The sequence below is a fragment of the Brassica rapa genome, chromosome A09 (genome assembly GCF_000309985.2).
Source record: "Brassica rapa cultivar Chiifu-401-42 chromosome A09, CAAS_Brap_v3.01, whole genome shotgun sequence".
Classification (NCBI taxonomy): Eukaryota; Viridiplantae; Streptophyta; class Magnoliopsida; order Brassicales; family Brassicaceae; genus Brassica; species Brassica rapa.
This window is the reverse complement of record NC_024803.2, coordinates 40,437,058-40,464,121: the sequence shown is the minus strand read 5'-3', so window position 1 is coordinate 40,464,121 and position 27,064 is coordinate 40,437,058. Positions and strand designations below refer to the sequence as shown.

Here is a 27,064-nt window from a genome sequence, read left to right as displayed (position 1 = left end):
TTTTAGATCATTCCTTGTGCCAAATAGAATCTATCAGACTAATCAAAAAATAACTATGGAAGTAAATAATGAGATTAACGCTCAGGATTTCAATAATACAACAAACAAGGATAAACCCTGCACCTGAAGCCTATGAGCCAACAGGCTTCCCGTTTAGTTTAGGGAAAGGATCCTGCTTGCTTAAAACTACCACTTTGCTCTTGTGTGCCAAATAACCTTTTACAAGGTTTTTGTATATCAACATCGGCATTATACATTCCACCTGCAACCAACAGTCTCAGAACAGTGAATTTACAGAATTCATTCTAGTAATCAAAAGCAATGAGCTGAGATGGAAACATAGTAGAAACCTCATCAAGATCCATGTCTATTTCTAGCCATCTTTAGTGCTTTGGCGATCACTTCAAGCTTCAGTTGGTGAGCTCTCGCTGGATCACTCAGCTTCTGAATGATATAACTGAGAAAACAAAGAGTTATAAAGCTAGAGCAATCTGAGAATGTTCAGATGGGATTCGCTTGTGATATATATATAACGATTTCTTACATTTTCTTCATGAGTCTCTGGTAGAGACTTGGAGCTCCAGCTTTTCCAGGACTAGATACACACCGGACCTCAAGAAACTGATTGATGTTTAACTTGTTACAGTGATATAATATTAAGATGTAGATAAGAACAGTAAAGATGTCAAGAGAAAGTCATTACCGATCTTCATGTTCTTGAAGAGCATGTCGAAGAAGCCTGATATCACCCTTTCTCAGAGCTTGCACAATACTTATGTACTGGACCACCACAAACATAAGTTGGGATTAAGAGAATGATTTAAGTTCTGACAAAGAATTGAGGGAAAACAAAAAAAAGGAATAGATAGTTAGTTGTTTTACCTCATGAAGATTATACTTATGCAACAGGTCATCTTTTGGTATGATTCCAATCGAAAGTTTGACTGGTATCAAATACTTCAATATCATCCTGAACATCATACAAGCAAATTGCAAAGAGTTTAAGTGTAGTGACTGACTAATCAGAGAGTAAAACCACAATCATACCTTATATTCCGTTCTCTTTTGGGATTGCAATATCGCAAGGCATATAATAGCTTTGTATCAGCCTGCAAATAAGAACAATGTTGTCCCTAATCAATATTTTTCATAAAGAATACAAAAAAAAATGGAATAAGAAAAGCTAAATCTTCCAGTATAATACATGTATGTAACCTGCAGAGTATGTATTGTGAATAAGAAAATAACATATAAGATAAATGTTATAAACGAATCAGGAGTGCAAAGAAGACCTTGTCTCTTGTTGGAAATTCCTCAAAGTCAAAGATCCGAGCAGTCTCAATACTTCTTATTACACTTCGACAAAGATTGCTTATCTTTTCTTTCTTACGTATATATATAAAAAAAACAAATTAGTTTGAGTGAACATAGTCAAAATTTTATCCCCCTAAATCATCTACTAAATTGCTCATCTTTTCTTTCTTCACAGGCAATGTAAAATAAACCTAAAAATAAAATCCTTGCAAAAGAAAAGCCATTTCCAAACACAAAGTAATAATATCAGAAGCTGTTTTCGAACCTCAACAACAACAACAAACAAATCTTTACACATGCACACTTTAGACCCAGCCCTGTTTGTATTTGCGAAAGAGGTCCTCGGTCTGAGCATTTCTAAATGCACTACACGCAATAACATATACACAGATGAGAACAACGACGGTGATGATCAGTATGAGATTTGCTTTACGCCAATCTTTTCTAAGGTTTCCCAAAAGACCAGCTTTGCATGAGTTGCAATTGTAACAAAGCTGGCTTTGGTCGTTGTTCCATAGGTAACAGTCTGCATCTGCAGCCATATTGGTTGGGTTTTGCCACAGCGTCGGGTTCACGAAGTTGTAGCCACACGCGGTCGGTGGTTTGCAGCAACCGGACTGTACAGCATAAAGAAAATGTCACATTTAGATATGATCAAAAAAAACTCAACAAATGAAACTATTATAATCTTTTACAAACATAGTTTGAAATTTTGATATAGTTTTTCTCTTCGGTGTCAAGTGTTCTTGCGTATAAATCTTCTTATTTTTTCGCCTTACTTTGTCCAAATTAACAAAATCTCTAATGTGAGTGGTAGAACATGGGAGAGATATAGTTATTCATTATGTTTCTTGATGGGGACAAAGAACTTGTGATTGTAATTATTGAATCAAATCATTGCACTAATATTTAATAATATCTAACTACTATCGACATACAATACAATCAGTCAAAACCTCATCATCTAGGCTTATCTAATTATTAATGGTTCCAATTTTGTTACAGGAGACTTGGATGCCAAGTTGCAAGAAACTAGAGATGGTTTTATTGGCCACATAGTATTAATTTCAGTAGAAAAGTACAGGAATTTTATTCAAATGTAACAAAAATCAAATATATATAGTAACCACTTTGGTCAATATTTTTGTCCCTTAATCTCTCCATGTTTTAAGCATAAGAGTGGCTTTGTTATTGACCAAAGTGGTTACTACATGCGATGGTTGAATTATGTGCGTGAGATAATGACAAAGACAGGAAATAGCTAACCGATAAAACCTATTGTATTATCATGTACCATATCGTTGGTGCATAGTGGGTCCTCTAACATGATAGTGTGTTCCTATTTTAAATTCAGATTATCTTACTATAGAATTTGGACTGTTGGTTTCCAGCAACATCTACACCAGTCTCCTAGCCTCGTAGGACTACATACGCATTTTATATATGCTAACTTTTATATTAAGTTTCAAAATATGAAAAAAAAAATGTTTTCAAAAAATGTTTTCAATAAGTGTGATTTACCATATGCCTAGAATTTGAGTAATATGTCATTTCCTCTCAGACACTAGAAAAAAATGTTTGAAATGTTCAGAAACCCATTTTACTATGACTAAGCCTATTCAACTTTACAATTGATTTTTTTTTCTAATCGAAAGAGAAACAAAACGTTAAAAGGCTAAAAGCCACTATGAAAAGGAATGTTGTGAATAAGAACAATGCTCTTTTGGACTTCAAAAAAGCTAAAGTGAAATTTTATAAATTTATGAATGATCCCCCTATTTTACTTTTTGAATAATAGACCTTTCTTTCCTTTTCATTTATAAAAAAACAAACCGTAGGTCTCACATAATCTAGATATTAACAAAATATTCTAGTTAACAACGCATCTAACATATGTTTAGATGCATCACATAATCATGCCGTTAGTGATAATACTACGGTCTTGGTTGGCTAATTAGTGTTGTATTAACTCCATTCACTGTAATTATCACTCCAAACCTACTTCAATTAACCACAAATTGCTTACTAAATAAAAATGAAAGAAAACTACAAGAACCAAACCAAAAAGCGAAAAACTGTGTGGGGGCCAAAATGTAACAAACTAGAAGTTTCAGGTACATAAGAGCATCATTATCGGGCTTCTTAGCCCGATTCTTATAATTAACTTGGGCCAAATTTAAATCAAAAAAATGAGTTAATAAGTGGAATCGATTTTTATGTAAGAAGTTTTTGGTGGTGGTGCTTGTGTCACGTGGCGAATGGTGATAGGAGGTACGAAGTGGTAGAGAGAAGAGGTCATTCGGTCTCGACCCATTCTCTGCGTCTCCCTCTTCTCTCTCTATCCGTCGGAGGCGATTACAGGAGGAGTGACGCCGCGTCGCGAACCAGACGGATTCACCGTTCAATCTAAAGCTCTACCGGCGCATCGAATCTCCAGCAGGTTCGTGTTCCTTCTCTGGTTTTATTTTTCGATTATCGGGTTGTTTTGTGGATCTAATTTTTTTTTTGGTTCGATTTCCTTTTGCATGCGTGGTATTTGATCTGGGTTTGCATCGTCTCACTATTCTCTCTCTCTCGCCGGTAGTTTTCGGCCGCCGTCGTCTATTCTCACCAATTCCAGAAGGATCTCGTCGTCGTCTTCCGAATCAAACGATACCAGGTTTGTCTTCTATATCTGCTAATTATATGTCTCTATGTTAAGGTCTGCGAATTAGAGGAAACGATTGGCTTGGTTTGTTCGAATTGATTTGTTTGTTTCTGAATGTTTGGTTGTATAGTTCGTGTGTATAGAGTTATTGAAAGGTTGTCTGTATAGGTTGTGATTGAATGGTTGGCGAGGAATTTGATTGTGAACTGATATGTGTCTGATTGTACAGTCCATTGATGCGTGTATTATAGAAAAAACTTTGGATTTAAACTCGATGGATCTGTGTTTAACATTGTGAATGTATACTTGATTGATTAGTGAAGTGTATTCGGTAAAAGCTGGCTTTAAACATTGTGAATGTATACATTGTGAATAAACTTTGGATTTAAACTCGATGGATCTGTGTTTAATATTGTGAATGTATACGTGATTGATCTGTTGTCTAAATTACATTGTCTTCATCATTGAATTTACCAGTGTTGGAATTTTAGAAAAAACTGGTGTGGACATTTAAGTTTATTGTCTGCTCATTGTAGTTAGTTTCGAACGAGTTGTAGTAACTGTTGTAGTTAGTTTCGAACGAGTAACCAGTCTGTAAGGAGTATATAAGTTTATTGTTTGCTCATTGTAACTTGAGTGTATTTTGTTTCTGACCAAATGAAAATATTTAACCAAAAAAGCGGAAGCAACGTATTTATATGGAGAGGTTCCGAGAAGACGGCCACCAGAAGCTCTGGAATGATTACTTTAGCGAGACTCCAACTTACAATCCCGAGTTATTCTGCCGACGGTTCCGAATGAACAAATATTTGTTCCTGCGTATTGTACAACGTCTCGAAACCAACATACCGTATTTTCAACAAGGAACCAATTGTACCGGACGGTCTAGTCTAACACCCCTACAAAAATGTACCGCAGCAATCCGACAGTTAGCATATGGCGGTGCAGCTGATTCACTTGATGAGTATGTCCGACTTGCTGAAACGACAGCTCGGAAATCTTTGCACAAATTTACCACCGGAATAATCAGCTTGTTTGGTGATGAATACCTACGCCAACCGACACAAGAGGATCTGCAAAGACTTCTCTATATTGGAGACCAACGTGGGTTTCCGGGGATGATTGGCAGCATCGACTGTATGCATTGAGAGTGGAAAAATTGCCCCACTGCTTGGAAATGAATGTATTCCCGAGGAACCGAAAAACCAACAATTGTTTTGGAGGCGGTAGCTTCAAGTGACCTCTGGATATGGCACGTATTTTTTGGAGCTCCAGGTACTATGAACGATCTTAATATTCTTGATCGATCCCCCGTTTTTGATGACATTATTAACGGAATTGCGCCAGAAGTGAACTTCTATGTTAATGGTAATCAATATCATTTGGCATATTATCTCACTGATGGTATTTATCCTAAATGGGCGACTTTTATTCAATATATCCGACTTCCACAAAGTGAGAAACATTCGTTATTTGCTAAAACCCAAGAAGCTGTTCGAAAAGATGTCGAGCGTGCCTTCGGAGTTCTGCAAGCTAGATTTGCCGTAGTGAAAAATCCATCCAAGTTATGGGATAAAGACAAAATAGCAAATATTATGAAGGCATGCATCATACTCCATAATATGATTGTCGAGGATGAACGATCAACATACACTCAGTATAACGTGAGAAAATTTCAAGAAATTTAGGAAGATGATACATTCACCGTTACTCCGAATTCAAATCTCGGCACTGCAATGGATCGTCGATCGAGCGTCCGTAACAGACAAGCCCATGAACAATTAAAATTCGATTTAATCGAAAATATTTGGACTAAATTTCGACATCTTCCAAATAACCAATGATTTTAAAGTTTCTATGAATTGAATAAATGTGTGATTTATGATTTTTTTTTTTTTTATGTATGGAATGTAATAAAATGTTTGTAATTTTAAGTAAATGAATTTTTTTTCTCTTTTTAATGTATTGAATATAAATAGATATATCTTAATTACTACTTATTAATAAAAATAATAATTTTATACCTAAGAACCTACAAAAAGTTCCATTGATAATGTTGTATTTTACTTAAGTATCTTAGAAAACTTCTTACACTAAAAATACTAATTAAATATTCTAAGATGTTTGATAAGAGTTGGCATTGATAATGTTGCTCTAAGAGAATTAAAAAGAAGAGAGAGAGAGAGACAAAAGAGAACATGCCTGGAGAGGAGTGATGGAAGAGGAAGAGAAGAACTGGTCAGCGGTGATGAACTGTTGGCTGAGTTTAGGACAAACGTTTGTATCAGCCAAACAAGCCCTTATCTTCCCCCATTTCTTCGAGTCCACAACGTTCTCTCTCAGCCAGTTCGAGAACCCTTCGAGCCTATACTCTTTGTAACCTCGACCCGGAACTTGATAAGACCCATCGGGTCGGGTCACGACGAAGGCGAATATCAGAACCACCAGCAAAAGTCCGATCAGTATGGCCATACAGCACAAGTAAACAGCCAGTAGAGTCTCCTTGTACCTGAGAGTGAGTGAGATAGAATTGAAGCTTATAGTTGACGGAAGCAAAAGTCTCTGTAAGAACTTACTGGTAGGCGCCGATGAAGCCGCAGGCAGAGACGAGGAGGATGAGAACGCCGAGGACGACGACGGGCCAACGGAGGAGATTGACGCATTCGTTGTCGGGCTTTGAGGCAAGCCATATCCCTGACGCCGTGATCGGTATGGAACAGAGTAACGCTAGTAAGTTCAGTATCGCCGTTAAGTTATTCGCTAACGCCATTAACTCTCTTTCACTCCCCTTAGGTTTTTTGCTTATAATACAGAAAGAAAACGAAATTGTTGAAGGTGAGAGGTCTGTGTCTCTGTGTTTCTATTTTATGATAATAGTCGGTGGTTAGAGATGATGGGAAGTGTGAAACCTGTTTAATGCATTTTCATAGAAACGAGGTTCGGTCCGGTACAGTTAATCCGGTTCGGGGCTGATTTAAACCGAGGGAATCATGTCACATGGATGGACACGAGATGTGGGCTTTAAAAGCGACTTTGCATATTTACACAAACGCGCATTTTAACGCGTCAAGTGACCGTAGAATTATTAGTTATTCAACCAACCAGAACAAGCCACGTGACCACCAACGGTGTTTCATATGTACCTGTGGTGTGTAGTTAGTGACTAGTTACCAAGCCGGATCAGTGATCACTGTCTAAGTTTAATGTAATGTGTAATATCAAATAGACATCGCAATATTTTGGTTTGATGATCATATCTTCATATGATTTGATGCATTTTTAATGTGGCTAAGCTTTACTTTGCCAATCAATGGTTTCCTTCTTCTTTTTTATTGTGTTTGCTTTGGTCCTAGCTTTGCCTTTTGGCGTTTGAACGAGGTCTAAACATTCAGTTTTAATCAGATCCCTGAGAGAACATAGTAAGTAAAAGATATACAACCAGAAAGTTATGATAGCGGAAGATATCAAGGAGGCAATGAGAAAGACAACCAACCATCTTGTTTGGAAATATGTGTTAATTAGGAGTCCAAGTGATGTTGTTTATGGAGAAAGATGAATGCCTACTACAAATGGTTATGTCTCTCCATTTTCATGTTTATGTGAAGTTATCCCCTTGACCAGTCTCTTAAGCCCTGTTTACAAATGGTTAGTTGTTACATCATATTTGCGTTTTTACAATAATGTTTTTAACATTCATGAAGAAAAGCTCTGTATAAGTATGCATGCTAATCTTCCTTCAAACTAAAGGTTTCATAGTTGTCATCACTCATCAAGACTAATCAAATAAAAAAAGCATTAGAGTAAAAGAAAAGTTATACTTTTTGAAGTGGTGAAAATTTCTATTAATAAAGCAGAGTAGCTGAACCAGCATGATCTTGACATAATTGTTATTGTCTTTATAAAGGAAACACAAGAAGAAGACAAAGTTTAATAAAAACGAGAGTTTCATGTTGAAATACAGAATTGTTACATTAAAGATGCATCCTAGACGGAATCACCATTCTCCCTTTTCTTCATGGTATGAAATCTGGAGCCTTTATCTCCAAACTTAGTGGTTGAGTAAAGCTTAAGGTAATCTTGAAACTGGTAGCCACTTGGATACAAAAGCTCTGGAGCTGGAGATATTACGGCATCACCAGCTGGATTGTAAAATGTAGCTATCGACAGTCTACATCCATCCTTCACTGTCATTACACGGTGTACAGCACTCTTGTATCTCCCATTACTCAATATCTCGAGTTGATCACCGGTATTGACAAAAATGGTGTTGTTCTTCGATGGAGGGATAGGAACCCACTTCCCATCTTTCAAGAACTCAAGACCAGGCACTTGATCATCCTGCAAGAGCAAAATAATTCCTCCAGCATCGGTATGCTCTCTCAATCCTCTCATGAGCTCCGGACGAAGGCATTCCGGGTATTTAGCCACTTTTGTCCCAAAAGCTGGACCTTCTGGACCAGAAAATGCATTCGTTATGTATTCTTGACTAAGACCAAGATTTTCACACATGAGGTTGGAGAGCCTTGCTGCAAACTTGTGCAGTTGTGAAACATATTCATCCATCGTCTTGCTGCAATATCAGTTTCACACTCCACATATTGTTTAGTATAATTGACAAAACATTTATGTAAATGGTAAATAAAGCTTTGGTTATTAATTATTTATACTTCCTAGTTACTTACATGAGTTCATCTGAAATGTTTGGGATCTTGCATATGCTTGAAGTTGGCTTATGCCAAATGAAAAAACTGCTTTCCCAATCTGCATCTGAGGTTTTGCCTTCACTCAAAGCTTTGACCATCTCTGACTGGTAAAACTTCTCTTTCAAATGATCTTCATAATGAGAGTTAATCATCTTCTTCACTTTCTCCATCAATTCTTTGTCAACCCCATGATTGTCAACCTGTAAAATTCATCATTCCACACTTAAGGATATATACTAAAACTGGACCTAGGAACATTGATAGATGCATATCTTAGTAACACTAGATTTTTGCATAAAGATATATACATACCATGAAGAAGCCCCACTTATCACATGCATGATCAAGAAGTGACATAGTCTTGATTCTGTTTTCTCCATCCAATTCAGAAAAATCAATAACTGGAATCTCCATTTCTCTCTCTTTTATTAAAACCATCTCTTTTGCTTTTTGTTCTCAGACGCAAATTGATTGAAAGATTTATGTATCTAATGAGTATTTTATAGGCATAGAGTGAGAGTGAGTTCTCTTTTATGATATTGTGCGCTAGGAGGCATAGTTGCCTACTTGGAGAGGCAAAGTTCGATAGTAATACTGTTTTTAAACTCGTAGTTGAGTATATTACATTTAAAGAATATAAATAAGTATAAGAATCTGCCTTGAAAATGTAAAAGGAACATTAGGATTAAAGAAAAGTCCAGGTTCAGTCCATACAACCATGTGATCAGCAGTTTTGAATTTTCCATTATGATTTCTTCTAACCTAATATATATGTAAATTTTCTTTCTGCTTTACAAGGAAAGTGTTTTACCCTGTCGCTCACTCATCAGTTATATTCACTGGACCTAGCCCATCATGCCTCGTATTGTGTATTGTGTATTGTGTATTGTGTTCTTATACATCTCTTTCTATTTTTTTCTCAAACTTTATTTTGTTGTTGTTAAAATTAAGTCTATATGTTGTTCTTAGGTTTCGGCCTATTCTTTTACTTGGAAATAGATTGGTTACATAAATATCATCTGATAATTGTTTATTTCATGATTGCTCGAGAACTAGAAATAATTATTTCAGCTAAAATGTGTTAGGTTGATGGATTCGACAATGGAAAAAGTGCATGTGAATCTAAGCAGGATTAAGCGAAAGAACCATAGCCCCTCCTGTGGGCGCTCTCGGTTTTGAATAAGTTTTTTTATATAAAATATATGTATTTCAGATTATATAACTTCTAATATAATTTGGGATGTTGTGGAGAGTATGTTATCTTTTTCCTGTTAGCGTCGAATATTCCTTATTATCATTTGATTTACAAAATCGCACCGACAAATCTATTTTAGTGGTTAAGCAAATTCAACCATGCCGCCAACCCATTGAGCTTAATGGGACAAGACCTAATTTACAAAGACGCATCATTTCTTTCTTAACCCAAATATTAATAAAGTATGATCTAACTTGTTTTATTTTGTGGAAGTTCAATGACTTAATATTTGTATATGAACAAAGCATTGGTAGCTTAGTGGTAATGTAAGGAATTGGCTTTTGTGTTTCTGGTTTATATCTTATATGTTGATTTAGAGTATTCAGGTCAACTTAGTAATATCCGTGGAAGTATTCAGGTCAAATTTTAATATTTATCAAAAAAATGATGAAAAATATTTCATTTTCCTAAGTTAATTTAATCTAATATTTTTCACTAACTAAGATTTTGTAGATTTTTCTATTTATTATTAGTTTGCTATATTTTATACATTTGTCCCTCAAGAACTTTCTTTCTTTTGAGATTAACCCTTATTAATTAATTTTAGTTTAGTTTTACTTTTGCCAGCTTAATAATACTTTTTTGTCAATACAAACCCATTTTTTTGCTGTCTCAATTAAAACGTCACTTTTTATAAAAAAAAAATTATAGGTTAAACGGAATCATATATAAGGGGATAACGTAATATGCAATTTTGAATGCCTTTACCAATAAAAAAACTTAGTATGCAATTTAAGTTAAATACAAGAAATCAAATTAATACTATTACATGTAAAATATCTTTGACTCATGCTGTGCGGTTCATATATTCCGATGTCACTTTAACATTCTTGACTAGGTAAGGTTGATCATCTGTGAGTCGGTCAAATTAAAGTTGATTTAGACGTAGCCTAGTAATTATTAACACTGATTCTAAGTTAAAAAATTAGTATATGAATGTTATAATTTCTAAATTATTTATGTTTATTAATATTTTATTAATACATCTACAGTGCTCAAATATAAACTTTGCCATATAATTATTCGTTTTCAATGTAATATTTTCTTTTAACTTATTGCATTATTTTAGAAATCTTACTTCTATTAATTAGAAAAAATAAACCTAAACCAAAATATGTTTACAAATCGGACGAAAATGTTTTTTTTTTCACACCAAATTTCAGTTTTAGTACAACCCAATCAAATTAATCACTAAATTCAGATTCATTTGAAACAAAAAAATATTAAAAGCAAAACAAAAACTGATATAGATGACTAAATCCAAGTTTTGCTTAGGTAAGACGGAGTTTAGAGAAAGGGATTTGTTAAAAAATACTCCAAACTAAGCAACGCCATAAAAGACCAAACATTTCAATCAAACCTAGATGAAATAAAAAAAATTCGAATGTACAAACGTCATATTTTATTTAATGTGCAAATTCAGCAAATATTCACCTTTTTGACTTTGTAACAGGATGGAGTAGTAATATTTCTCTCTTCACAGCCACGAAAAGGAAAATCACGCGCTAAAGACGGCGCGTGTGTTAATGAATCAGTTAACACTTAAATTATTATTAAAAAAAAGAAAATTAATTTTGCCTCAATCTTTCTGCTTTCTCATTCTCCAACCACTCGAAGGAGAGAGAGTCGAAGAAGAAGGAATCAATCACACACGAGAGGCAAAATCAAATCTCACTCACTCACTCTTCTCTATCGCTCCGCCGCGGCACACCATCACCTGAGATGCGGCGGTGTAAAACTGACAAATTAGAACCGATGAGGTTTCTCGCGTTTCTTCTGATCTGTAGCTTCTCTCTTGCTCTTTCCGCCGACTCCGATATCGGAACCGACTCAGTCATCACTCGGGAGGAGATCAACGGAACCTCAGCTGAGGCCAATGCGACGAACGCGAAACCCAAGGAGGACAGTTTCGCCGATATGATCGATCGTGCGCTTGAGAAGGAGTTTCCTGAGAACGACCAGAATGATGGTTCGTCAGCTAGATCTTCAATTTCGCATTTCGTTCGCTAAGGAGCTAGGGGTTTATGCCTTCAGAGATCAGCTTGTTTTGGGTCTCACTAGATGTATCACTGATTGATTATTAGAGGATTTTATCTCGGTTTATAGATTCATCACTGACTGATTACGTGCTGTTTGTGAATTTGTTTTGCTATTTGCAGTTCCTGATCCAGGAAGCTTCAATAATAGTGTGGCTGATCAGCAGGTTGGTTCATTGCATGCAAGTTTTGATCTTTGTTTACGCCAGTTCAGTTGTGGCCTTATTGCTTTTTAAAACTCAATGTGCCTTGTTCTCTTTCTTTCTTTTTATTGAGCCATTTGTTATGCTCATTAGGCTGTTCTGGAGACTGTTGCTCGAGTTAAGCCCAAGAAAAATGAGACCAAGACCAAAGAGGAGAAGTGAGTCTTCATAATTTTACCCTGTTTGGAGTTTATTTGTGCAACTAGTGGCTGTTTTCTACTCATAGGCTCAAGAAACTGTTACATAACCAGTGCCTTTTATTCTAGATCATTCTTTAATTTGGATAACGAGAACGGCGTTGAAGATACTCCAAGACTGATTGATAGGAAGGTAAGCTTGCATAGTCTTAAATCATTTGTACAGTATATTATGACTCAATAATATACATCTATCGTTTAAGATGACATTAATTTACTGCAACTCCAATCCAGGACAACGTTTTTATCATGTCCAATCCAAAATCCAAGTACCCTGTACTGCAGCTTGATTTAAGGTAAGGAAAATTCTTTTTTCGGTTCTATTATATTTTGTAAGAATCTACCTAACTGTTCTTTTTGTTGGGGACATCTCTCTTAAACGGTACATTTAGGCTGATATCAGATCTGGTTGTCGTCATTGTTTCTGCTACTTGTGGTGGAATTGCGTTTGCTTGTGCTGGTCAACCGGTGAGCACACGCTTCCGTTGCAGAGCTTTGTTACTTTCTGGTTTATTCTGTTGGATTTTGAGTATTTGTTGCCACTTGAATGATCGAACCATTATTTAATTTCTGCACTACTTGTATCATGACAGGTCATTACTGGGTATCTATTGGCGGGATCTGTCATTGGACCGGGTGGATTAAGCTTTGTTAGCGAAATGGTGCAGGTAACTTACATCAGCTTTAGTTCTTCAAAGTTCCTCTTTTGTTGTCTGCATATTACGTATCTATGGCAACGTTCATAACTAGCAGATTGCCTGGTTATGTAAATGGTTGACAAGGACTTGATGTATATCTTTTTTGTATAGCACAGGTTGAAACAGTAGCTCAATTTGGTGTTATCTTTCTCCTTTTTGCTTTAGGATTAGAATTTTCTGCAGCAAAGGTTTGCACGTTTTCACCTTCTTACGTTTGTCTGGTTTCGTTGTTCCGATCGATTGAAACTTTTGACTCAGTTATTGTACTCTGTGGTTGCAGCTTCGTGTAGTTCGTGCAGTAGCTATTCCAGGAGGTCTTCTTCAGATATTTTTGTTCATGTGCTTGAGTGGGATAACAGCCTCGGTATGTTCTAGATAGTAGCAGGCCAGCAGCAAATAGTTAAAGAAAGAGTTATTAGAGAATTCGTGTATAAATCTTCGTGAACTTAGAATGCATTCGGTTGACTTAGCCGTTTCTTCACTGCAGTTATGTGGCGGTAAACTAACAGAAGGAATATTCGTTGGTGCATTTCTTTCGATGTCATCAACAGCTGTGGTATGTTCTAATGTCACGTTTGTATTTTTGCATGTATAATATTTTGATCTTGTTACACTGTTTGGATTTATTCCTTGTGGTCACCCTCACTGTATTTTATCTTCTCTTTACTGTACCGTTTATGTTATCTTAGCTTGCTCTTTAGGCTTGATCCTCATGTGACATCATTGACATTAACTCGCGCCATGATTCTTTTACCAGGTTTTGAAATTTTTAATGGAAAAAAATAGCATAAGTGCTCTTCATGGTCAGATAACCGTTGGAACTCTTATCCTTCAGGTATCTACTTGGTCGCTCTTCAAACAATAGAATATCTGATATGATTTTAAAGCCTCTTTTTTTCGCTTACTCTACAATGCAACAGTGACTTTCATTAGATATTTGATTTATGGTTTCATAAATAACTAGGATTGTGCTGTGGGTTTGCTTTTTGCTCTCCTTCCGGTTCTTGGTGGCACTTCTGGTGTCCTTCAAGGAATGTTGTCCATGGCTAAATCGTATGTACTTTTTCTCCAGGAAGTTCTGTGAAAATATCAGACAATAGACTTCTTTCCTTTTTGCCACTTGTTATGTTGTGGTTTTGACACTTAATTACTTTTGATCGTCTGGTGATTATTTCCAGGTTGGCTATTTTGATTGCGTTTTTGGCTGCTTTGTTTGTGCTGTCACGTACCTGGGTACCTTGGTTTCTAAAACTTATGACAAGCCTTTCTTCTCAGGTATACACACATTTTTTACCTGCTTCCATGTTGGTTTTTACGTTGTTTATCAACTAAAGCGTTCTACAAATCTTTGGCAGACTAACGAGCTCTACCAGTTGGCCGCTGTAGCATTTTGCTTGCTTGTCGCTTGGGTTAGTCTCTCACCACTTGTTCTTCTTACCTATCGTCTGTTTGCAAATGTGTGCCTCTCAAATTTTGAATTCATAAACCACAGTATCGTTTTGGCTTCTTCAGTGTAGTGACAAGCTCGGTTTAAGTCTTGAGTTGGGTTCCTTCGCGGCGGGAGTGATGATCTCAACAACTGATCTTGCTCAGCACACTCTTGAACAAGTAAGAAGTCAAGTTTGATTCTTTCGTACCTTAGAGTATCTTTCCAATTTCTTTGGACAATCTTTATTTCTAAAGGTGTCGTTGAATTCTTGATGAAATACATTACCCTTCTTTGTCTAATAGTACAAAAAAATATACTTTTACCTTATACATCAGCCGTTGTTATTGTTTCTGTTCCCTTTGCAGGTGGAACCCATACGGAATTTTTTTGCGGCACTATTCCTTGCTAGTATTGGAATGTTGATACATATGCACTTCTTGTGGAACCATGTTGACATCCTGGTAGCAGCAGTGTTGCTGGTGATAGTGATAAAGACCGTGGTAGTTGCGATCGTTGTTAAAGTCTTTGGATACAATAACAGAACTGCAGTACTTGTAAGAAGTGGACCTACTTTCATATAAAATTCAAACCTTCTCGTGAGGAGAAAGAGGCCTCAAAGTTTTCTTTTGTCTATAGGTTGGAATGTCACTTGCGCAGATTGGGGAATTTGCTTTTGTTCTGCTAAGTCGAGCATCCAATCTTCACCTAATTGAGGTAAGTAAGCTCTTTGATTTATAGATCAAACTAAGCTTTATATCTTCCAGACTGTGTGGTACGATAAAAGCGTGGTTTTGGTGGAGTGATAACAATGAAGGGGGGTTTGTGTTTATTTGCAGAGCAAACTGTACCTCTTGCTTCTGGGGACAACTGCTTTAAGCTTGGTATGGTCCAGTACATCATATTCATTTTAAAAACGTATTGTTCAGTAACACTATTAAAGTAATTAATATGTTTGCAGGTAACGACACCATTTCTATTCAAGTTGATACCAGCCGTAGTACATTTAGGGGTGCTCTTACGGTGGTTCTCTCCAGATAGCTCAACTGAGGTATAATCTAAAACATCTCTGTGTCACTCTCTACAGCTTTTGGCTCAAACTGAACTTTTGGTTCTTTTTTGCCTTCATCTGTGTATCAGATTGGGTTGAAAGGAGATTTGTATCATTCGGAGAGTGCAAAGCGTATATCACTAATGATCCAAGGTTCTCTTCACGATTCTTAGATGATATTTCATCAGTACAACATCAAAGGCCACATTTGATCTCAAGGCTAAGGCAAAAAGGCAATGAATGTGGAGTAACCCCTCGATATTGTGTTCTGGATGTATAGATGTTTCGCGAGATCAGGAGAAGAAGAAAACAAAGAGGAAACTGTATAAAATCTCTTACACGAAGACTTGTAACTTTGCTTCATGTTTTTCTCTTAATGTTTTTGTGATTTTTTTTTTTTGGGTAAAAAAAGGTAGGAAATTCTATTTTTCGTTTAATTTCATTTCTTTCATCTAGAAATAACCTTCAACGTATTGTAATGATATCATAAACCCATAAAACTAGTATCTCTTAAATAAAAGAGTTTTTGAGTTAATCGACTACATAATAGAGTACAACAACAAATACAATTCAATTAAAGAATATGAAAAAAAGAATCAATGGTTTCTTTAGCATTTGGTGGGAACCCGAGTCTTTATTGGCTTAAGCTTCAAACCAAGACTCTCCGGAGATAGAAGCTCAGGCGAAATACACGACGGGCTGAGTGGACTCGTAGGACTATCACTAACCCGACCAGGCCGGTACAACCCAAAGCCCATGAAAAAGAACTCCATTGGTATCAACATCGCATGTGGTTGCTCTTCTGTCACCATTGATCCACAAGCTTGCACCTACAATCTCAAAACAAACAACATCAAACCATGTTCCAGGAATCTAAAAGCCTGACTGACACTTTAATCTTCAGAAGCCGCATACCTCAACCAAGGCGCTGTATTTTCTGTCTAGTGCAGCCACCATGTGAAGAGTCTCAGAGTGGAAAGGAGATTGGTCTCCAACAAATATGAGTGTACGGCATTTCAAACTTCTCAAGCCATCAGTTATGTCATGTCTCCTGTTGATTGCTTCCAGAAACCTCCTAAGGCTAACACCGTGTCTTTCGCCAAGCAGCTGAGCAAACACATCATGAGTGTTACAACAATGTTAAGGTGAAGAAAAACCGTATTCATCTAAAAGACTAGTACTGAGTTTAATAAGCACTGACTGACCCTTCTGCATTCATGTACTACATCCCTCTCCGGAACTTCAGAGCTACCACGAGCTTCCTGTCGTGTGATTATATAAAACAGTTTCAAAAAATCGATGTCTATTGCGAGTTTACATTACATATGCAGGGTGGGGAATATTTACCTTACTGAAGTACCTCTGAAGGAAACGATCTTTTAACAATCCAGACATGCCATAATAGTACAACAAGTTTGACACTACCTGCAGAACATTAGTACTAACAACATGTTTATATACTCGTCTGGATGCGAATTAAGAGTGTGTGACTTTTTGTAGATTTAAATAAAAAAAAAACTAAACCTTGTAATAAAACCATTCAGACCATGAGGGTGCTTTGCATAGAGGCGATATCAGAATCAGACCCAAAACTCTATCTTTATGTTTAATCTGCAAAACCATTAAACAATCACTGATAAGTAATGAAGTATTGTGTGATGTTTTAAGAACTGTAGCTACACATAAAATCCTCAAGGAGCTTCGATGGGTAACATACAGCAAATAAGGAAAGGATGTAGGCACCAGCAGTGATCCCCATGCACATTACTGACTCCAGTCTGCAAGGAAAACATAAAACACATATTTAAGGATTTATAAAGTTAACTCCCAATGTTCAAGTGTGAGAGTTGGTTGATTCAAGCTTTTACCTAAAGAAGTTCAAGACTTCAAGAATCTGGTCTGCAAGGTCTTCAACAGAAGGCGATGGATCAGTGGAACAAACTGGAGCAGCTCCGAACTACAAAAACTCTTTGTAGAAATGACAAAACGTGAGCAAGAAGCAGCAAAAGTAGATGTAGTTTCAAGAGAATCAAATTTGCAAACCTCATGTCCAGGGGGACTAATATGGTAGATGCAGAAGTTATGGAGGAGCAAAGACACTGCTTCAGGGCAAAGAAACAGTCCTTGGAAGCAAGACAAGTCTAGCCAAACAATAACAATCTAACATCAGGTGGATGTGAAAGTGAATATATAACCAATGAATATATTTCACCACTACTCTTACAATTTAATGCTACATCAGGGTAAGTGATCAATGCTGGCTTCTCTTGGTCTCCATAGACTACAACTGAAACTAAACCATGGCAAGTTTTGACATGATGCTCCTGCCAAAAAAAAAGAATCAAAACAAAGAAAGAACTCAATCAGTCTATCCAAACTACAATGCCACAAGCTTGATGATCATATACACACACACCATTAGTCTCATCCAAAATCAGCTCAGAGAAACCACAATAAATCTTTTCAATTTTATTCTTGTTTTAAGCAGGTACTAACTACTACAGCTAAGAAAGGAACATTCCAACTTTGTTCCAGACCACACAAAAAAATAAATAAGGTTCTCAATTAGATTCTCCCATGTGCAAAGACTCAGAAAATCAGCAGAAGAGATAAGTTGTCACTTAAAAAAGTCAGACATCATATATCAATCATAGAGCATCAAAAAAAAGATACCATTTTTTCAAGAGAGTCTCTTGACCTTTTATGCAGAAGAAAAGGAGATTCGAATCAAACCAAACACCCAAGTTGAAAGGATTATCATCAGACAAAAGTAAAACAACTTTTTTTTAAGATCCAACTTGGCATACAAACTAAATCTAATTTGACAAAAACAGCTAATAATATACACTGGTTTAAATCGGAAAGTGAATATCTTTCTTTCAAATTATACCGTAATTACCACTGAGATTGGAAGCTAATTAGGAAAACTATGAACCCATAAGAGAGAAAAATGAAATGAGACTAATTTGCCATAAAAAGATACAGAGGAAATCGAAAGAGGAAAGAAGACTAAAGAGAGAGAGAAAAACAAATAAAGAAAGTAAATTTCGGAGCTGAATGTGTGTGTAAAAAAACAAACCTTTCCACCATTGTAGATCTCTTCAATGTCGACTGAGACGTCGTCGTTTAAACCCGCCATGACTTCAAAAGCTGCGTCTTTTTCTCTTCTCTCTCTCTCTGTTGTGTTGAGATTGAAAGAGAAGGGATGGTGCTCTCTTTTTGGGTTAGATTTCAAGGCTTCAACGGCTCTTTTTGCTCTGGTTTGTCTTCTTCTTTGATGGAGAGAGAGAAGTGGACCACTTTCAATCTCTGTCTCGATGTCTGTGTGTTATAAGAAAGCCGTGTTGCGTTAATGGCCAGCGGTTAATCATTTTCCCACCGACGCCGATGAGACTCTTTTTATTTTATTTACGCCGAACTTCCCAACGGCGCCGTTTTCGATTCGTATCTCTCTTTGATTTGGTTTCCTTTCATTTTTTATTACATTTGAGTTCTGATCGGTTTACATAGTTTTTGTAATAATCACGTTTTTAATTTTCTTTTTTGTAATAATCACGAGTCCAATTTTATTATGCCCTTTAGCCAATTTTCATTATCATTTCATTTCATTTAACAACTTTACCACTTTACTTTTTATTCTTTTGTCCTTCTACTCTAGAGTTGGCTATTTCGACGACCAAATTAAACACCCATCAACTCCAATAACTTTTACTCCCTCCGTTTTTCAATATAAGTCGTTTTAGAGAAAAAAATTTGTTTATGTCGTTTTTGATTTTCTATGTAACATTTATTAATAATTAATATTGTCTGACCAATGATAATATATCTTCTATTTTTTTATTGCTTGAATTGTGGTTAGGTAAATAATTAATGATGTTTTTGTTTTTTTTCTAACGCTGATTTATTATGATCTTACAATTATGATATAGGAAATATTACATAGATGTTTTTGTTTTAAAAATATAAAAAATTAATGATTTTTTAGTCTATGTACATACATTTTAAACGACTTATATTAAAAAACAGAGGGGGTACCATTTAATGTAACAACAAACTTTTGTTTCTTTTCTCCCACTCCATTTTATTATATACAACTATAAATTAAACAAAATTCTGATATAATACTAAGCAAAATGATAATCATCTACCATAAACAAACTTAGCTATTTTATAAAACAACAAAAGTAGTTTGGTAGACGGACCTAACTATTGAAAAGAAAACAAAAATTTGTTAGTCATAACATGACAAATAGGCTCCAATACTTTTTGTAAGATCATCCCTACCTCGTGGTCCGAAAAAGGTTTTTTAAGGCCCACTAATATATCTCCCTTATAGCCAATAAAGAAACGGCAGCGTTTGATTAAGGCTTTGGTTTGATGGAGCCGTTCATATTGATCGGTAAGAGAGCATATGGGATTTTGGAAAATGTCACCGAAATTGAACCGAACATTCGGATCGGTTCGGAACTTGGGTCATTCGGTTCAGTTTCCGATATTATTATCGAACATAACAACTATCCTACTATATAAAAGGAACTAAATCGTTGATTCCTAAGCCTATCCACATGTGCACAAATATTTATGACCAACCAATATGCCAGGTCATCACAAAGTAGGTTTGCAATTAAAAAAAAAATTCAACAATTCGCAGCCCATTAGACCCATCTCCTAGCCCACTCCCGAGCCACTCTCTCATAAGTATAATCCCGTGTTCTAAACATCCCGTGTTAAATTTTTTAAAACACTCATATCTTAGAAATAGTTTAGAAAATATGTTTATATAAATGTTTTTTTCTTGAATAATATTTAATTAATTTTTTTTGTATCTTTTTAACTTTTATAATAAAAATATTGTTTTCAGATAACAACAAAATATATATATAAGAATTATCTTATTTTTAAATTTTTTTATAATTTTTTATATTATTTTAGAATCAAATATTTAATATTAATATAACATATAAATTTTATATGATTCTACTATATAAAAGGAACTGAATCATTGCTTCCTAAGCCTATCCACATGTGCACAAATATTTATGACCAACCAATATGCCAGGTCATCACGAAGTAGGCTTGCAATTAAAAAAAAAATTCAACAATTCGCAGCCCATTAGACCCATCTCCTAGCCCACTCCCGAGCCACTCTCTCATAAGTATAATCCCGTGTTCTAAACATCCCGTGTTAAATTTTTTAAAACACTCATATCTTAGAAATAGTTTAGAAAATATGTTTATATAAATGTTTTTTTCTTGAATAATATTTAATTAATTTTTTTTGTATCTTTTTAACTTTTATAATAAAAATATTTTTTTCAGATAACAACAAAATATATATAAGAATTATCTTATTTTTAAATTTTTTTATAATTTTTTTATATTATTTTAGAATCAAATATTTAATATTAATATAACATATAAATTTTATATGATTAAAATAAAATTTTTTTTAATTATATATAAAATTCATTAAGGGTATTGTTTTAATTAACACATTAGCGAATTAGTTAGAAATTAATAATAAATCAATAACCTATCTAAAAGTCTAAAACCTAATAAAATATGACAAATAAGAAAAACAACTAAATTTTAATATAAAATAGAAATTTAATATTATTAAAATAAAATTCATTTTTTAATATATATATAATATTAATTAAGGGTATTTTTTAAATTAATAAATTAGTGACTTAGCTAAAAATAAATAATAAATCAATAATTTAGCTAAAACCTAATAAAAACATGACAAATAAGCAAATTTACTAAAATTATGGATAATATAAAATATGATTGATTCTTTAATACAAAATTAAAATAAGAGTTTTGTTAAATAAAACATAAATTTTCCGTATCGGTGTTACAAAAAAAAATCATTAATAGTGTCGTAGGAATTATGTCTTTCTCATTATCGAATAAAATTGAAGCAGAGTGTTGGAGGATAGATCAACGTATATACGAGATTATGGAGATTGATATGGGAGTTGAGGTAACGGACACAACTGTTCCTCCGTAAAGAAACGCTCCTGCTAGACATCCTGGATAAATGAAAGAGACATATTTGGACTTGGCTTTGTGTTAATGGATGGTGATTTTTCAATGCTGTTTGGAGCAAGGGCCGATATACACGCACCAAATCACCACTGCAAGCGGAAGCTGAAGGTTTACTATGGGCAATGCAAGTGATACTGAAGTTTGGACACAGAGAGATGGTCTTTCAATCAACTGTGAACAACTGGTTATACTCATTCAAAAGGATGAAGATTAGCCTGCATTGGACTCAGAGCTCGACGAAATACAGGCTGTATCCAAAGAATTTTTTAAACTTTCTATTGCTTATATTCCTAGATCTTTAAAACTCCGTACGAATAGCCTAGCAAAAGGTGTCCGATCACGCGCATCTCGATCAGCTTTTGTAAACTTTTTTGCACCAAGTTGGCTAGCCCCACAAGCTAGCATGAGGGTGCCAAAAAAGAGAATAAAATTGAAAGTGAAACTAAATATCCCAATGAACAAATTTATCAGAAGTCCATATTTATGTGGATGTCTATATGGGACAAACAATTTTTTAAGACAATTATAGAATATAGTCACGAAAATCAATCCTAAAATATATAATTTAAAAAAAACTATTTAAACTAACCATCAAAATTTTCAATATTACACCAAATAAGAATATAAAGACCAACTATATTCTCTTCGTGTATAATGTGTTGTAGTAAGATTCAAAAAAATTAACTTACTTTACAGTAAGGAAAATTAGATTTTTAATTCCAAATTTACAGTAAAAATATAACATTTTATGAAACTAAACAATTGACATAATAGTACAAAAATATGAAAAAAATTCAAAATACTATCCGCGCGTACAAGGACCTAGTTGCTGTAATTTGTTTAAAAATCTGAATCAGCCGGGTTGTTTTCGGGTAATTTCATGAAACTCGGTTTAGTAGTTGGTCATCTCCCGAATCCATCGTGTTAAACTGATCGGTTAGTGTTTGCCGAACCGAACAAAAAAAAAGCGATTGAATTTCCAAATCTTGTCGGTTCGTACAGTATTAGGGGTAGTTTAGACTTTCCACTAAATGAATTTCCTTCACAGTAGCTAGCTAGGGTTTTGATATAAACAGCTCTCGATCGTCATTTAACAAAGCTCCGGCGCCACCCCACTAAACGCGAATCTAACTCTTTATCTTTGCTAATTTTCACGGTGAGCTTTTAGATCCTCTCTCTCGAAATGGCGACAGTTCCAGGACAATTGATATGGGAGATCGTCAAGACCAACAACTGTTTCTTGGTCAAACAGTTCGGAAGAGGCAACGCTAAGGTTCAGTTCAGCAAGGAGACCAACAATCTCTGCAACCTCAACTCCTACAAGCACTCTGGTAAAATAAATTGCAATGATCTTTTCTTTGCTACTGATAAGTATGATAGCTTCTGACAGGGATACAATGTTATGGCTTTCAGGTCTTGCTAACAAGAAGACAGTGACCATCCAGGCAGCTGACAAGGAACAAGGTGTTGTCCTTGCCACCACCAAGACCAAGAAGCAAAACAAGCCTAAGGTCTCTGTCAACAAGTCCATCCTCAAGAAGGAATTCCCAAGGATGTCCAAGACTGTTGCTAACCAGGTTTGTCTATCTCTCTTCTCTTTATGATCAACTCTTGTGTCTTGCCTCGTGTAGATGTTTAGTTTAATGTCTGCTTGTATTTGCCGTTACATCTGTTAATTTAGTCATAACCGGGTTGATTTTTGTGGAAAATTGAATCAGGTGGTAGACAATTACTACAGGCCAGACTTGAAGAAGTTCGCTCTAGCTAGACTCAGTGTCATCAGCAAAAGCCTTAGGGTTGCCAAGTCTGGTGCCAAGCAAAGAAACCGTCAAGCTTAAGCTTTTTGTTCAGAATCTTATGTTTGAAGTAAAAGATTTTGCTGAAGAGGTTTATTAAGTTGCTTTGTGTTGAAGTCGAATCATAACACTATGCTCCTTTTCATTAAGAGTTTTTTTATACTTATGTTTCTTGTGTGCTTGTGATATGCATTTTTTTGTTGAATCTTTTTTATCAAATGAAGAACTCGAGTAAACCTCAAGTTTCTTGTCAAACGAATTAGGCGAAAGAAAACCGTTCTTATATACTGATGTTGTAATAAACATTTGAATTGAGTCGGTTCATTTTTTGTCGACGAAAAAAGAGTAATGAAAATAGAAGCGATGTTAGTGGAGTTGTAGTGTTGATTAGAAGAGGTCTCAACCAGCCTTCAGCACCTGAAACGGGAGCCTCCGCCCACATTTCCTCTCACACCCACCAGAACAAACTTGTTTTGAACACATTACAAAAAAAAATATTTTTTTTTGAGCAACTACAAACGTAAAAAGAGTGGGCTATCTTACTGTACTCTTACACTGGCTTGAACGTAAGCTAAAAAGCCCATCAGGCTTATATTCGGCCCAAATTATAATAAACTAGGGTTTTGTTACCTCAATCCTTCATTGTTATCTCTCTGTGCCGTCCCCAACTCCATTCCGAAGAGAGAGAGAGAAGAGAAATCGAGGAAAATGGAGAAAGGAAAGGGAAGAAAGGAGGAGATCGTTACCAGGGAGTACACCATCAACCTCCACAGGCGCCTTCATAGCTGGTATACTCTTTTTCATCTTTTCTTCTCTCTTCATTTTCATCTCCCATTGATTCGAATTAGTAGTGAGTGTAACTCGAACTGAATTAGTATTATATTGACATTAAATCATGTTAATTACTTATGCGTGATGATCATGAACATCTCCTTGTTCTCATTGTTAAGCTTACCGTTATAGAAATGCAAAGTCCTCAATGTGATTTGATCTTTGTATAAACAGCACATTCAAGAAGAAGGCACCCAATGCAATCAAAGAGATCAGGAAGTTTGCATTGAAAGCTATGGGAACCAAGGATGTTAGAGTCGATGTTAAACTCAACAAGCAGATTTGGAGCAGAGGAATCCGTGGTCCTCCTAGGAGAGTCAGAGTCCGTGTTGCTCGTAAGAGGAACGATGATGAAGATGCCAAGGAGGAGTTCTACTCTCTCGTCACTGTCGCTGAGATTCCGGCTGAAGGATTGTCTGGTTTGGGCACCAAGGTCATCGAAGAAGACGAGTGAAGAAAAAGTTACTGAAGTTTTCACACAAACCCTTATCCTTAAAGATATTGTTTCAGCTTTTTTTTTGTTTTGTTAAATCTTTAGATGAAAGACAGAAAGAGAGAGGAAGACTTTTGTTTGGTTTGATCACTTACCCATTTTGGTAATTTATTTCTTATGTTTTAAGTTCTATAGACAATTAGTCATCTCTATTAGTAAGTTTACAATCTCTGTTATGGTTTTTGAGTGTGTTATCCTTATAAATCACTTCACTTTCCTCTCCTTATTAGAGAAGCAATTAGATGAAAACATGTTTGGTTTACTATAACCAGGGCCTGCATAAAGTCATTCTAATTTCAGAATGTCAATATAACGTTTTCCAATATTAAGTTCAAAAAGGAACAAAAAAGAAAGAAACAAGTGTAATCTATCTTTATACATTATCAGGCCAGAACTCTCTAAAGAAAGCTCGTTCAAATTCCTTTTCCAGCAAGTGTTTCTCGTGCTCGATCATCTTCCGCATCTTCTTAGACAGTTTCTTTGCTTTCTTAGCGACTTGTTTAGAATCTGTAGCAATAGAGTGATGAGGCTTTGCCGCTTTTCTCTTAGTTGTAATTTCAGCTCCAAGTCCTCGTTTGTTATTTTTGAGCAATGTTTGCAGAGGCTCTAATATACCCTGTTGAGAGATTCCAAGACCAGTGCCTTCCTTCCACCCTTGCTTCTTTAGAAGCTTAAACCCTATGTTTGAAGAATCTATTGCAACATCCAACGAACTGCTTCTTTCAGAGGTCTCCACCATCATGTGGAATCTTCCTCCTTTTGTATCCAAAAGAACCTTTGATTTAGTTGAATCTCTGATAAAAGAAAATCGAACCCAAAATTACGTGACACTCAAGGAAACCTAGAATCCCTCGAGACAAGGTGATCACTGATCAAAAGTGCGCAAAAGTTGCTTTTGATTAAGTAGAGACCGACTTTTGGTTTCCTATTATAATTTGGAAAATATAAAAAAGTTAGAAAAGGAATCAATTCATCGGTTCTGCTGATGGTATACCGGTCGAACCGGTAAATCCAGTTCGATTGAGAAAAAACTTGAACCAAAACTAAACTGGTTTTGAAGGCCATTTAAAAACCCAATAGGGCCCATATTGGGTCGTAAACAACTCTTAACATATAAGCGACAGGAGCCCTAAAATGTTTAACATAGCGTCGTCGTCTCCTCCAGTGAAGCCAAGAAGATTTACTGTGATCAACCATGGGTGATTCTCTTCGACATGCTGTTTCTCTTTTTTTTCTCGTAAAAGAACTGTTGCTGATTTTGTGTCGTAATGAATGGCAGGGAAGGTTCACTGGCTCGTGCCGGGAAGGTGAGAGGTCAGACACCGAAAGTGGCTAAGCAGGACAAGAAGAAGAAGCCTCGTGGCCGTGCTCACAAGAGATTGCAACACAACCGCCGTTTCGTCACCGCCGGTAATTAATTTTACTTTCTGATCGATTTAATTTGATATTTCTGACGTTGAATTAGAGTTATGTTGATTGTTTTTGTCTTAACTTAGCTCATTTTTAAAATAGTAGCTTTAGTGATTAGTCATTTCAGTTTCAGTATATGGCTCAATCTAATCGCATTATATCATTCTCTGGCAAATGATGTTCCAATCAATCAGCATTTTGTAATGTTTTTGTTTGTGCTCGTCATGTGATTGCATTAGTTGGTTTGTATTCTCATTTGCTTTTGTTTGTATTCATCTTAAGATTGTTGGACTTGTACTGGACTCATTACTGATTCAGTTGTTTGGATTCTTTATTTTTTTTATCAATCTTTGGGAATTGCTTTGACATCAGTCCGTATTGGTAGTGTATTTTTATCAGTTTGTGGCTCTGCTAATTTTGCTAAATGAACATTCACTACTGATTGTAGTTCATGCTCTTTTTTCCTTTCTTGGTTAATCTTGAGATTACAGAAGTTTTTTTTTTTCATACAAGTGGATTCTCATTTGTTTTCGTTTGTGTTGTTCTTCAGTTGTTGGCTTTGGCAAGAAGAGAGGACCGAACTCATCTGAGAAGTAGACAGAAGCAATATTTACCTTTTGATGTCTTTGATAATGTGTCTTTAGTCACGAAGCCAATGTTTCTTGTTGATTTCATTTGTGTTACATTTTTCTTGTTCGGATTATAACTTACTTTCTTGTGTTAGTGTAAGGCTGGCATATTGTTGTATTAGATCTTTTGTTTTCTTATGTTGGATTAGAGGCGAAACCTTGGTGATGCAATATATTCATCTGAAACTAAGAAGAACCCCTAATCACCTTTGAAAGCTCTTGTGTCCATTAATTTCTACAACTTGGGTTCTGATGTAGAAAAATCGCCACGATCCAAAAGATCTTGCGCGACTTCTCAAGGGAGACTCATTATCTAAAATCATA

The 27,064-nt window shown here is 35.5% G+C and overlaps 8 protein-coding genes, 1 long non-coding RNA gene and 1 pseudogene across 11 annotated transcripts; 4 read left to right on the top strand and 6 right to left on the bottom strand.

Moving 5' to 3' along the window:
- Window positions 1–27: 27 nt before the first annotated feature.
- Window positions 28–1,612, bottom strand: LOC103842775 (annotated as a pseudogene).
- LOC103842634 (tetraspanin-2) lies at window positions 1,501–6,981 on the bottom strand. The gene is made up of 3 exons (XM_009119284.3): window positions 6,538–6,981; window positions 6,164–6,470; window positions 1,501–1,931 (listed from the first exon to the last, which is right to left on the bottom strand). Exons 1-3 carry the CDS (start codon window positions 6,729–6,731, stop codon window positions 1,620–1,622), a joined length of 813 nt encoding a protein of 270 aa, XP_009117532.2. The 5' UTR covers window positions 6,732–6,981; the 3' UTR covers window positions 1,501–1,619.
- On the bottom strand, window positions 1,994–6,157 carry LOC117127977. The gene is made up of 2 exons (XR_004451024.1): window positions 3,206–6,157; window positions 1,994–2,923 (listed from the first exon to the last, which is right to left on the bottom strand). It is a non-coding gene; the product is annotated as an uncharacterized LOC117127977 (long non-coding RNA).
- Window positions 6,982–7,780: 799 nt separating the features above from the next.
- LOC103842633 (1-aminocyclopropane-1-carboxylate oxidase 1) lies at window positions 7,781–11,236 on the bottom strand. The gene is made up of 3 exons (XM_009119283.2): window positions 8,977–11,236; window positions 8,644–8,864; window positions 7,781–8,531 (listed from the first exon to the last, which is right to left on the bottom strand). Exons 1-3 carry the CDS (start codon window positions 9,100–9,102, stop codon window positions 7,946–7,948), a joined length of 933 nt encoding a protein of 310 aa, XP_009117531.1. The 5' UTR covers window positions 9,103–11,236; the 3' UTR covers window positions 7,781–7,945.
- Window positions 11,237–11,485: 249 nt separating this feature from the next.
- LOC103842631 (K(+) efflux antiporter 4) lies at window positions 11,486–15,957 on the top strand. Its single transcript, XM_009119279.2, has 20 exons — window positions 11,486–11,888; window positions 12,079–12,122; window positions 12,252–12,316; window positions 12,425–12,488; window positions 12,590–12,651; window positions 12,748–12,823; window positions 12,949–13,023; window positions 13,170–13,241; window positions 13,334–13,417; window positions 13,541–13,609; window positions 13,811–13,888; window positions 14,018–14,106; window positions 14,232–14,328; window positions 14,409–14,462; window positions 14,566–14,661; window positions 14,848–15,036; window positions 15,119–15,196; window positions 15,319–15,363; window positions 15,441–15,530; window positions 15,620–15,957. The coding sequence occupies exons 1-20, from the start codon at window positions 11,642–11,644 to the stop codon at window positions 15,701–15,703; spliced, it is 1,758 nt and encodes a 585-aa protein (XP_009117527.2). The 5' UTR covers window positions 11,486–11,641; the 3' UTR covers window positions 15,704–15,957.
- Window positions 15,958–16,009: 52 nt separating this feature from the next.
- LOC103842632 (protein NDL3) lies at window positions 16,010–19,129 on the bottom strand. 3 transcript variants are annotated; one of them, XM_009119280.3, is made up of 10 exons: window positions 18,610–19,129; window positions 17,755–17,854; window positions 17,574–17,671; window positions 17,399–17,487; window positions 17,248–17,308; window positions 17,055–17,141; window positions 16,878–16,955; window positions 16,736–16,792; window positions 16,446–16,637; window positions 16,010–16,360 (listed from the first exon to the last, which is right to left on the bottom strand). In XM_009119280.3, exons 1-10 carry the CDS (start codon window positions 18,667–18,669, stop codon window positions 16,139–16,141), a joined length of 1,044 nt encoding a protein of 347 aa, XP_009117528.1. In that variant the 5' UTR covers window positions 18,670–19,129; the 3' UTR covers window positions 16,010–16,138. The 3 variants fall into 3 exon arrangements, with proteins under 3 accessions (XP_009117528.1, XP_018510555.1, XP_009117529.1); XM_018655039.2 differs by lacking the exon at window positions 18,610–19,129 and adding an exon at window positions 18,204–18,408; XM_009119281.3 differs by lacking the exon at window positions 18,610–19,129 and adding an exon at window positions 17,947–18,176.
- Window positions 19,130–22,612: 3,483 nt separating this feature from the next.
- Window positions 22,613–23,619, top strand: LOC103842629 (60S ribosomal protein L28-1). The gene is made up of 3 exons (XM_009119278.3): window positions 22,613–22,912; window positions 22,995–23,158; window positions 23,300–23,619. Exons 1-3 carry the CDS (start codon window positions 22,765–22,767, stop codon window positions 23,417–23,419), a joined length of 432 nt encoding a protein of 143 aa, XP_009117526.1. The 5' UTR covers window positions 22,613–22,764; the 3' UTR covers window positions 23,420–23,619.
- A 330-nt stretch (window positions 23,620–23,949) lies between these two features.
- LOC103842628 (60S ribosomal protein L31-1) lies at window positions 23,950–24,908 on the top strand. Its single transcript, XM_009119277.3, has 2 exons — window positions 23,950–24,165; window positions 24,383–24,908. Exons 1-2 carry the CDS (start codon window positions 24,086–24,088, stop codon window positions 24,660–24,662), a joined length of 360 nt encoding a protein of 119 aa, XP_009117525.1. The 5' UTR covers window positions 23,950–24,085; the 3' UTR covers window positions 24,663–24,908.
- LOC103842627 (G patch domain and ankyrin repeat-containing protein 1-like) lies at window positions 24,734–25,574 on the bottom strand. Its single transcript, XM_009119276.3, has one exon. The coding sequence runs from the start codon at window positions 25,441–25,443 to the stop codon at window positions 25,075–25,077; it is 369 nt and encodes a 122-aa protein (XP_009117524.2). The 5' UTR covers window positions 25,444–25,574; the 3' UTR covers window positions 24,734–25,074.
- Window positions 25,575–25,784: 210 nt separating this feature from the next.
- Window positions 25,785–26,911, top strand: LOC103842626 (40S ribosomal protein S30). The gene is made up of 3 exons (XM_009119275.3): window positions 25,785–25,900; window positions 25,981–26,111; window positions 26,662–26,911. The coding sequence occupies exons 1-3, from the start codon at window positions 25,836–25,838 to the stop codon at window positions 26,706–26,708; spliced, it is 243 nt and encodes an 80-aa protein (XP_009117523.1). The 5' UTR covers window positions 25,785–25,835; the 3' UTR covers window positions 26,709–26,911.
- The last annotated feature ends 153 nt before the right edge of the window (window positions 26,912–27,064 follow it).

Bases quoted from the DNA above. Each gene is read 5' to 3' on its own strand.
- LOC103842634 (XM_009119284.3), bottom strand. From the start codon at position 6,731: ATGGCGTTAGCGAATAACTTAACGGCGATACTGAACTTACTAGCGTTA. The intron at 6,471-6,537 runs GTAAGTTCTTAC...ACTCACTCTCAG, and splicing joins GGCTTCATCGGCGCCTACCA to GTACAAGGAGACTCTACTGG. The intron at 1,932-6,163 runs GCATGTTCTCTT...TATGCTGTACAG, and splicing joins CTTCCATCACTCCTCTCCAG to TCCGGTTGCTGCAAACCACC.
- LOC103842633 (XM_009119283.2), bottom strand. From the start codon at position 9,102: ATGGTTTTAATAAAAGAGAGAGAAATGGAGATTCCAGTTATTGATTTT. The intron at 8,865-8,976 runs GTATGTATATAT...TGAATTTTACAG, and splicing joins ATAAGTGGGGCTTCTTCATG to GTTGACAATCATGGGGTTGA. The intron at 8,532-8,643 runs GTAAGTAACTAG...CTGATATTGCAG, and splicing joins AACATTTCAGATGAACTCAT to CAAGACGATGGATGAATATG.
- LOC103842631 (XM_009119279.2), top strand. From the start codon at position 11,642: ATGCGGCGGTGTAAAACTGACAAATTAGAACCGATGAGGTTTCTCGCG. The intron at 12,652-12,747 runs GTAAGGAAAATT...CGGTACATTTAG, and splicing joins GTACTGCAGCTTGATTTAAG to GCTGATATCAGATCTGGTTG. The intron at 15,364-15,440 runs GTATGGTCCAGT...ATATGTTTGCAG, and splicing joins GGACAACTGCTTTAAGCTTG to GTAACGACACCATTTCTATT.
- LOC103842632 (XM_009119280.3), bottom strand. From the start codon at position 18,669: ATGGCGGGTTTAAACGACGACGTCTCAGTCGACATTGAAGAGATCTAC. The intron at 17,855-18,609 runs GTTTGTTTTTTT...TTTTTTTGGCAG, and splicing joins AGATCTACAATGGTGGAAAG to GAGCATCATGTCAAAACTTG. The intron at 17,488-17,573 runs GTTTGCAAATTT...GAGTTTTTGTAG, and splicing joins TTAGTCCCCCTGGACATGAG to TTCGGAGCTGCTCCAGTTTG.
- LOC103842629 (XM_009119278.3), top strand. From the start codon at position 22,765: ATGGCGACAGTTCCAGGACAATTGATATGGGAGATCGTCAAGACCAAC. The intron at 22,913-22,994 runs GTAAAATAAATT...TATGGCTTTCAG, and splicing joins CAACTCCTACAAGCACTCTG to GTCTTGCTAACAAGAAGACA. The intron at 23,159-23,299 runs GTTTGTCTATCT...AAATTGAATCAG, and splicing joins CCAAGACTGTTGCTAACCAG to GTGGTAGACAATTACTACAG.
- LOC103842628 (XM_009119277.3), top strand. From the start codon at position 24,086: ATGGAGAAAGGAAAGGGAAGAAAGGAGGAGATCGTTACCAGGGAGTAC. The intron at 24,166-24,382 runs GTATACTCTTTT...TTGTATAAACAG, and splicing joins CACAGGCGCCTTCATAGCTG to CACATTCAAGAAGAAGGCAC.
- LOC103842627 (XM_009119276.3), bottom strand. From the start codon at position 25,443: ATGATGGTGGAGACCTCTGAAAGAAGCAGTTCGTTGGATGTTGCAATA.
- LOC103842626 (XM_009119275.3), top strand. From the start codon at position 25,836: ATGTTTAACATAGCGTCGTCGTCTCCTCCAGTGAAGCCAAGAAGATTT. The intron at 25,901-25,980 runs GTGATTCTCTTC...AATGAATGGCAG, and splicing joins TTTACTGTGATCAACCATGG to GGAAGGTTCACTGGCTCGTG. The intron at 26,112-26,661 runs GTAATTAATTTT...GTTGTTCTTCAG, and splicing joins CCGCCGTTTCGTCACCGCCG to TTGTTGGCTTTGGCAAGAAG.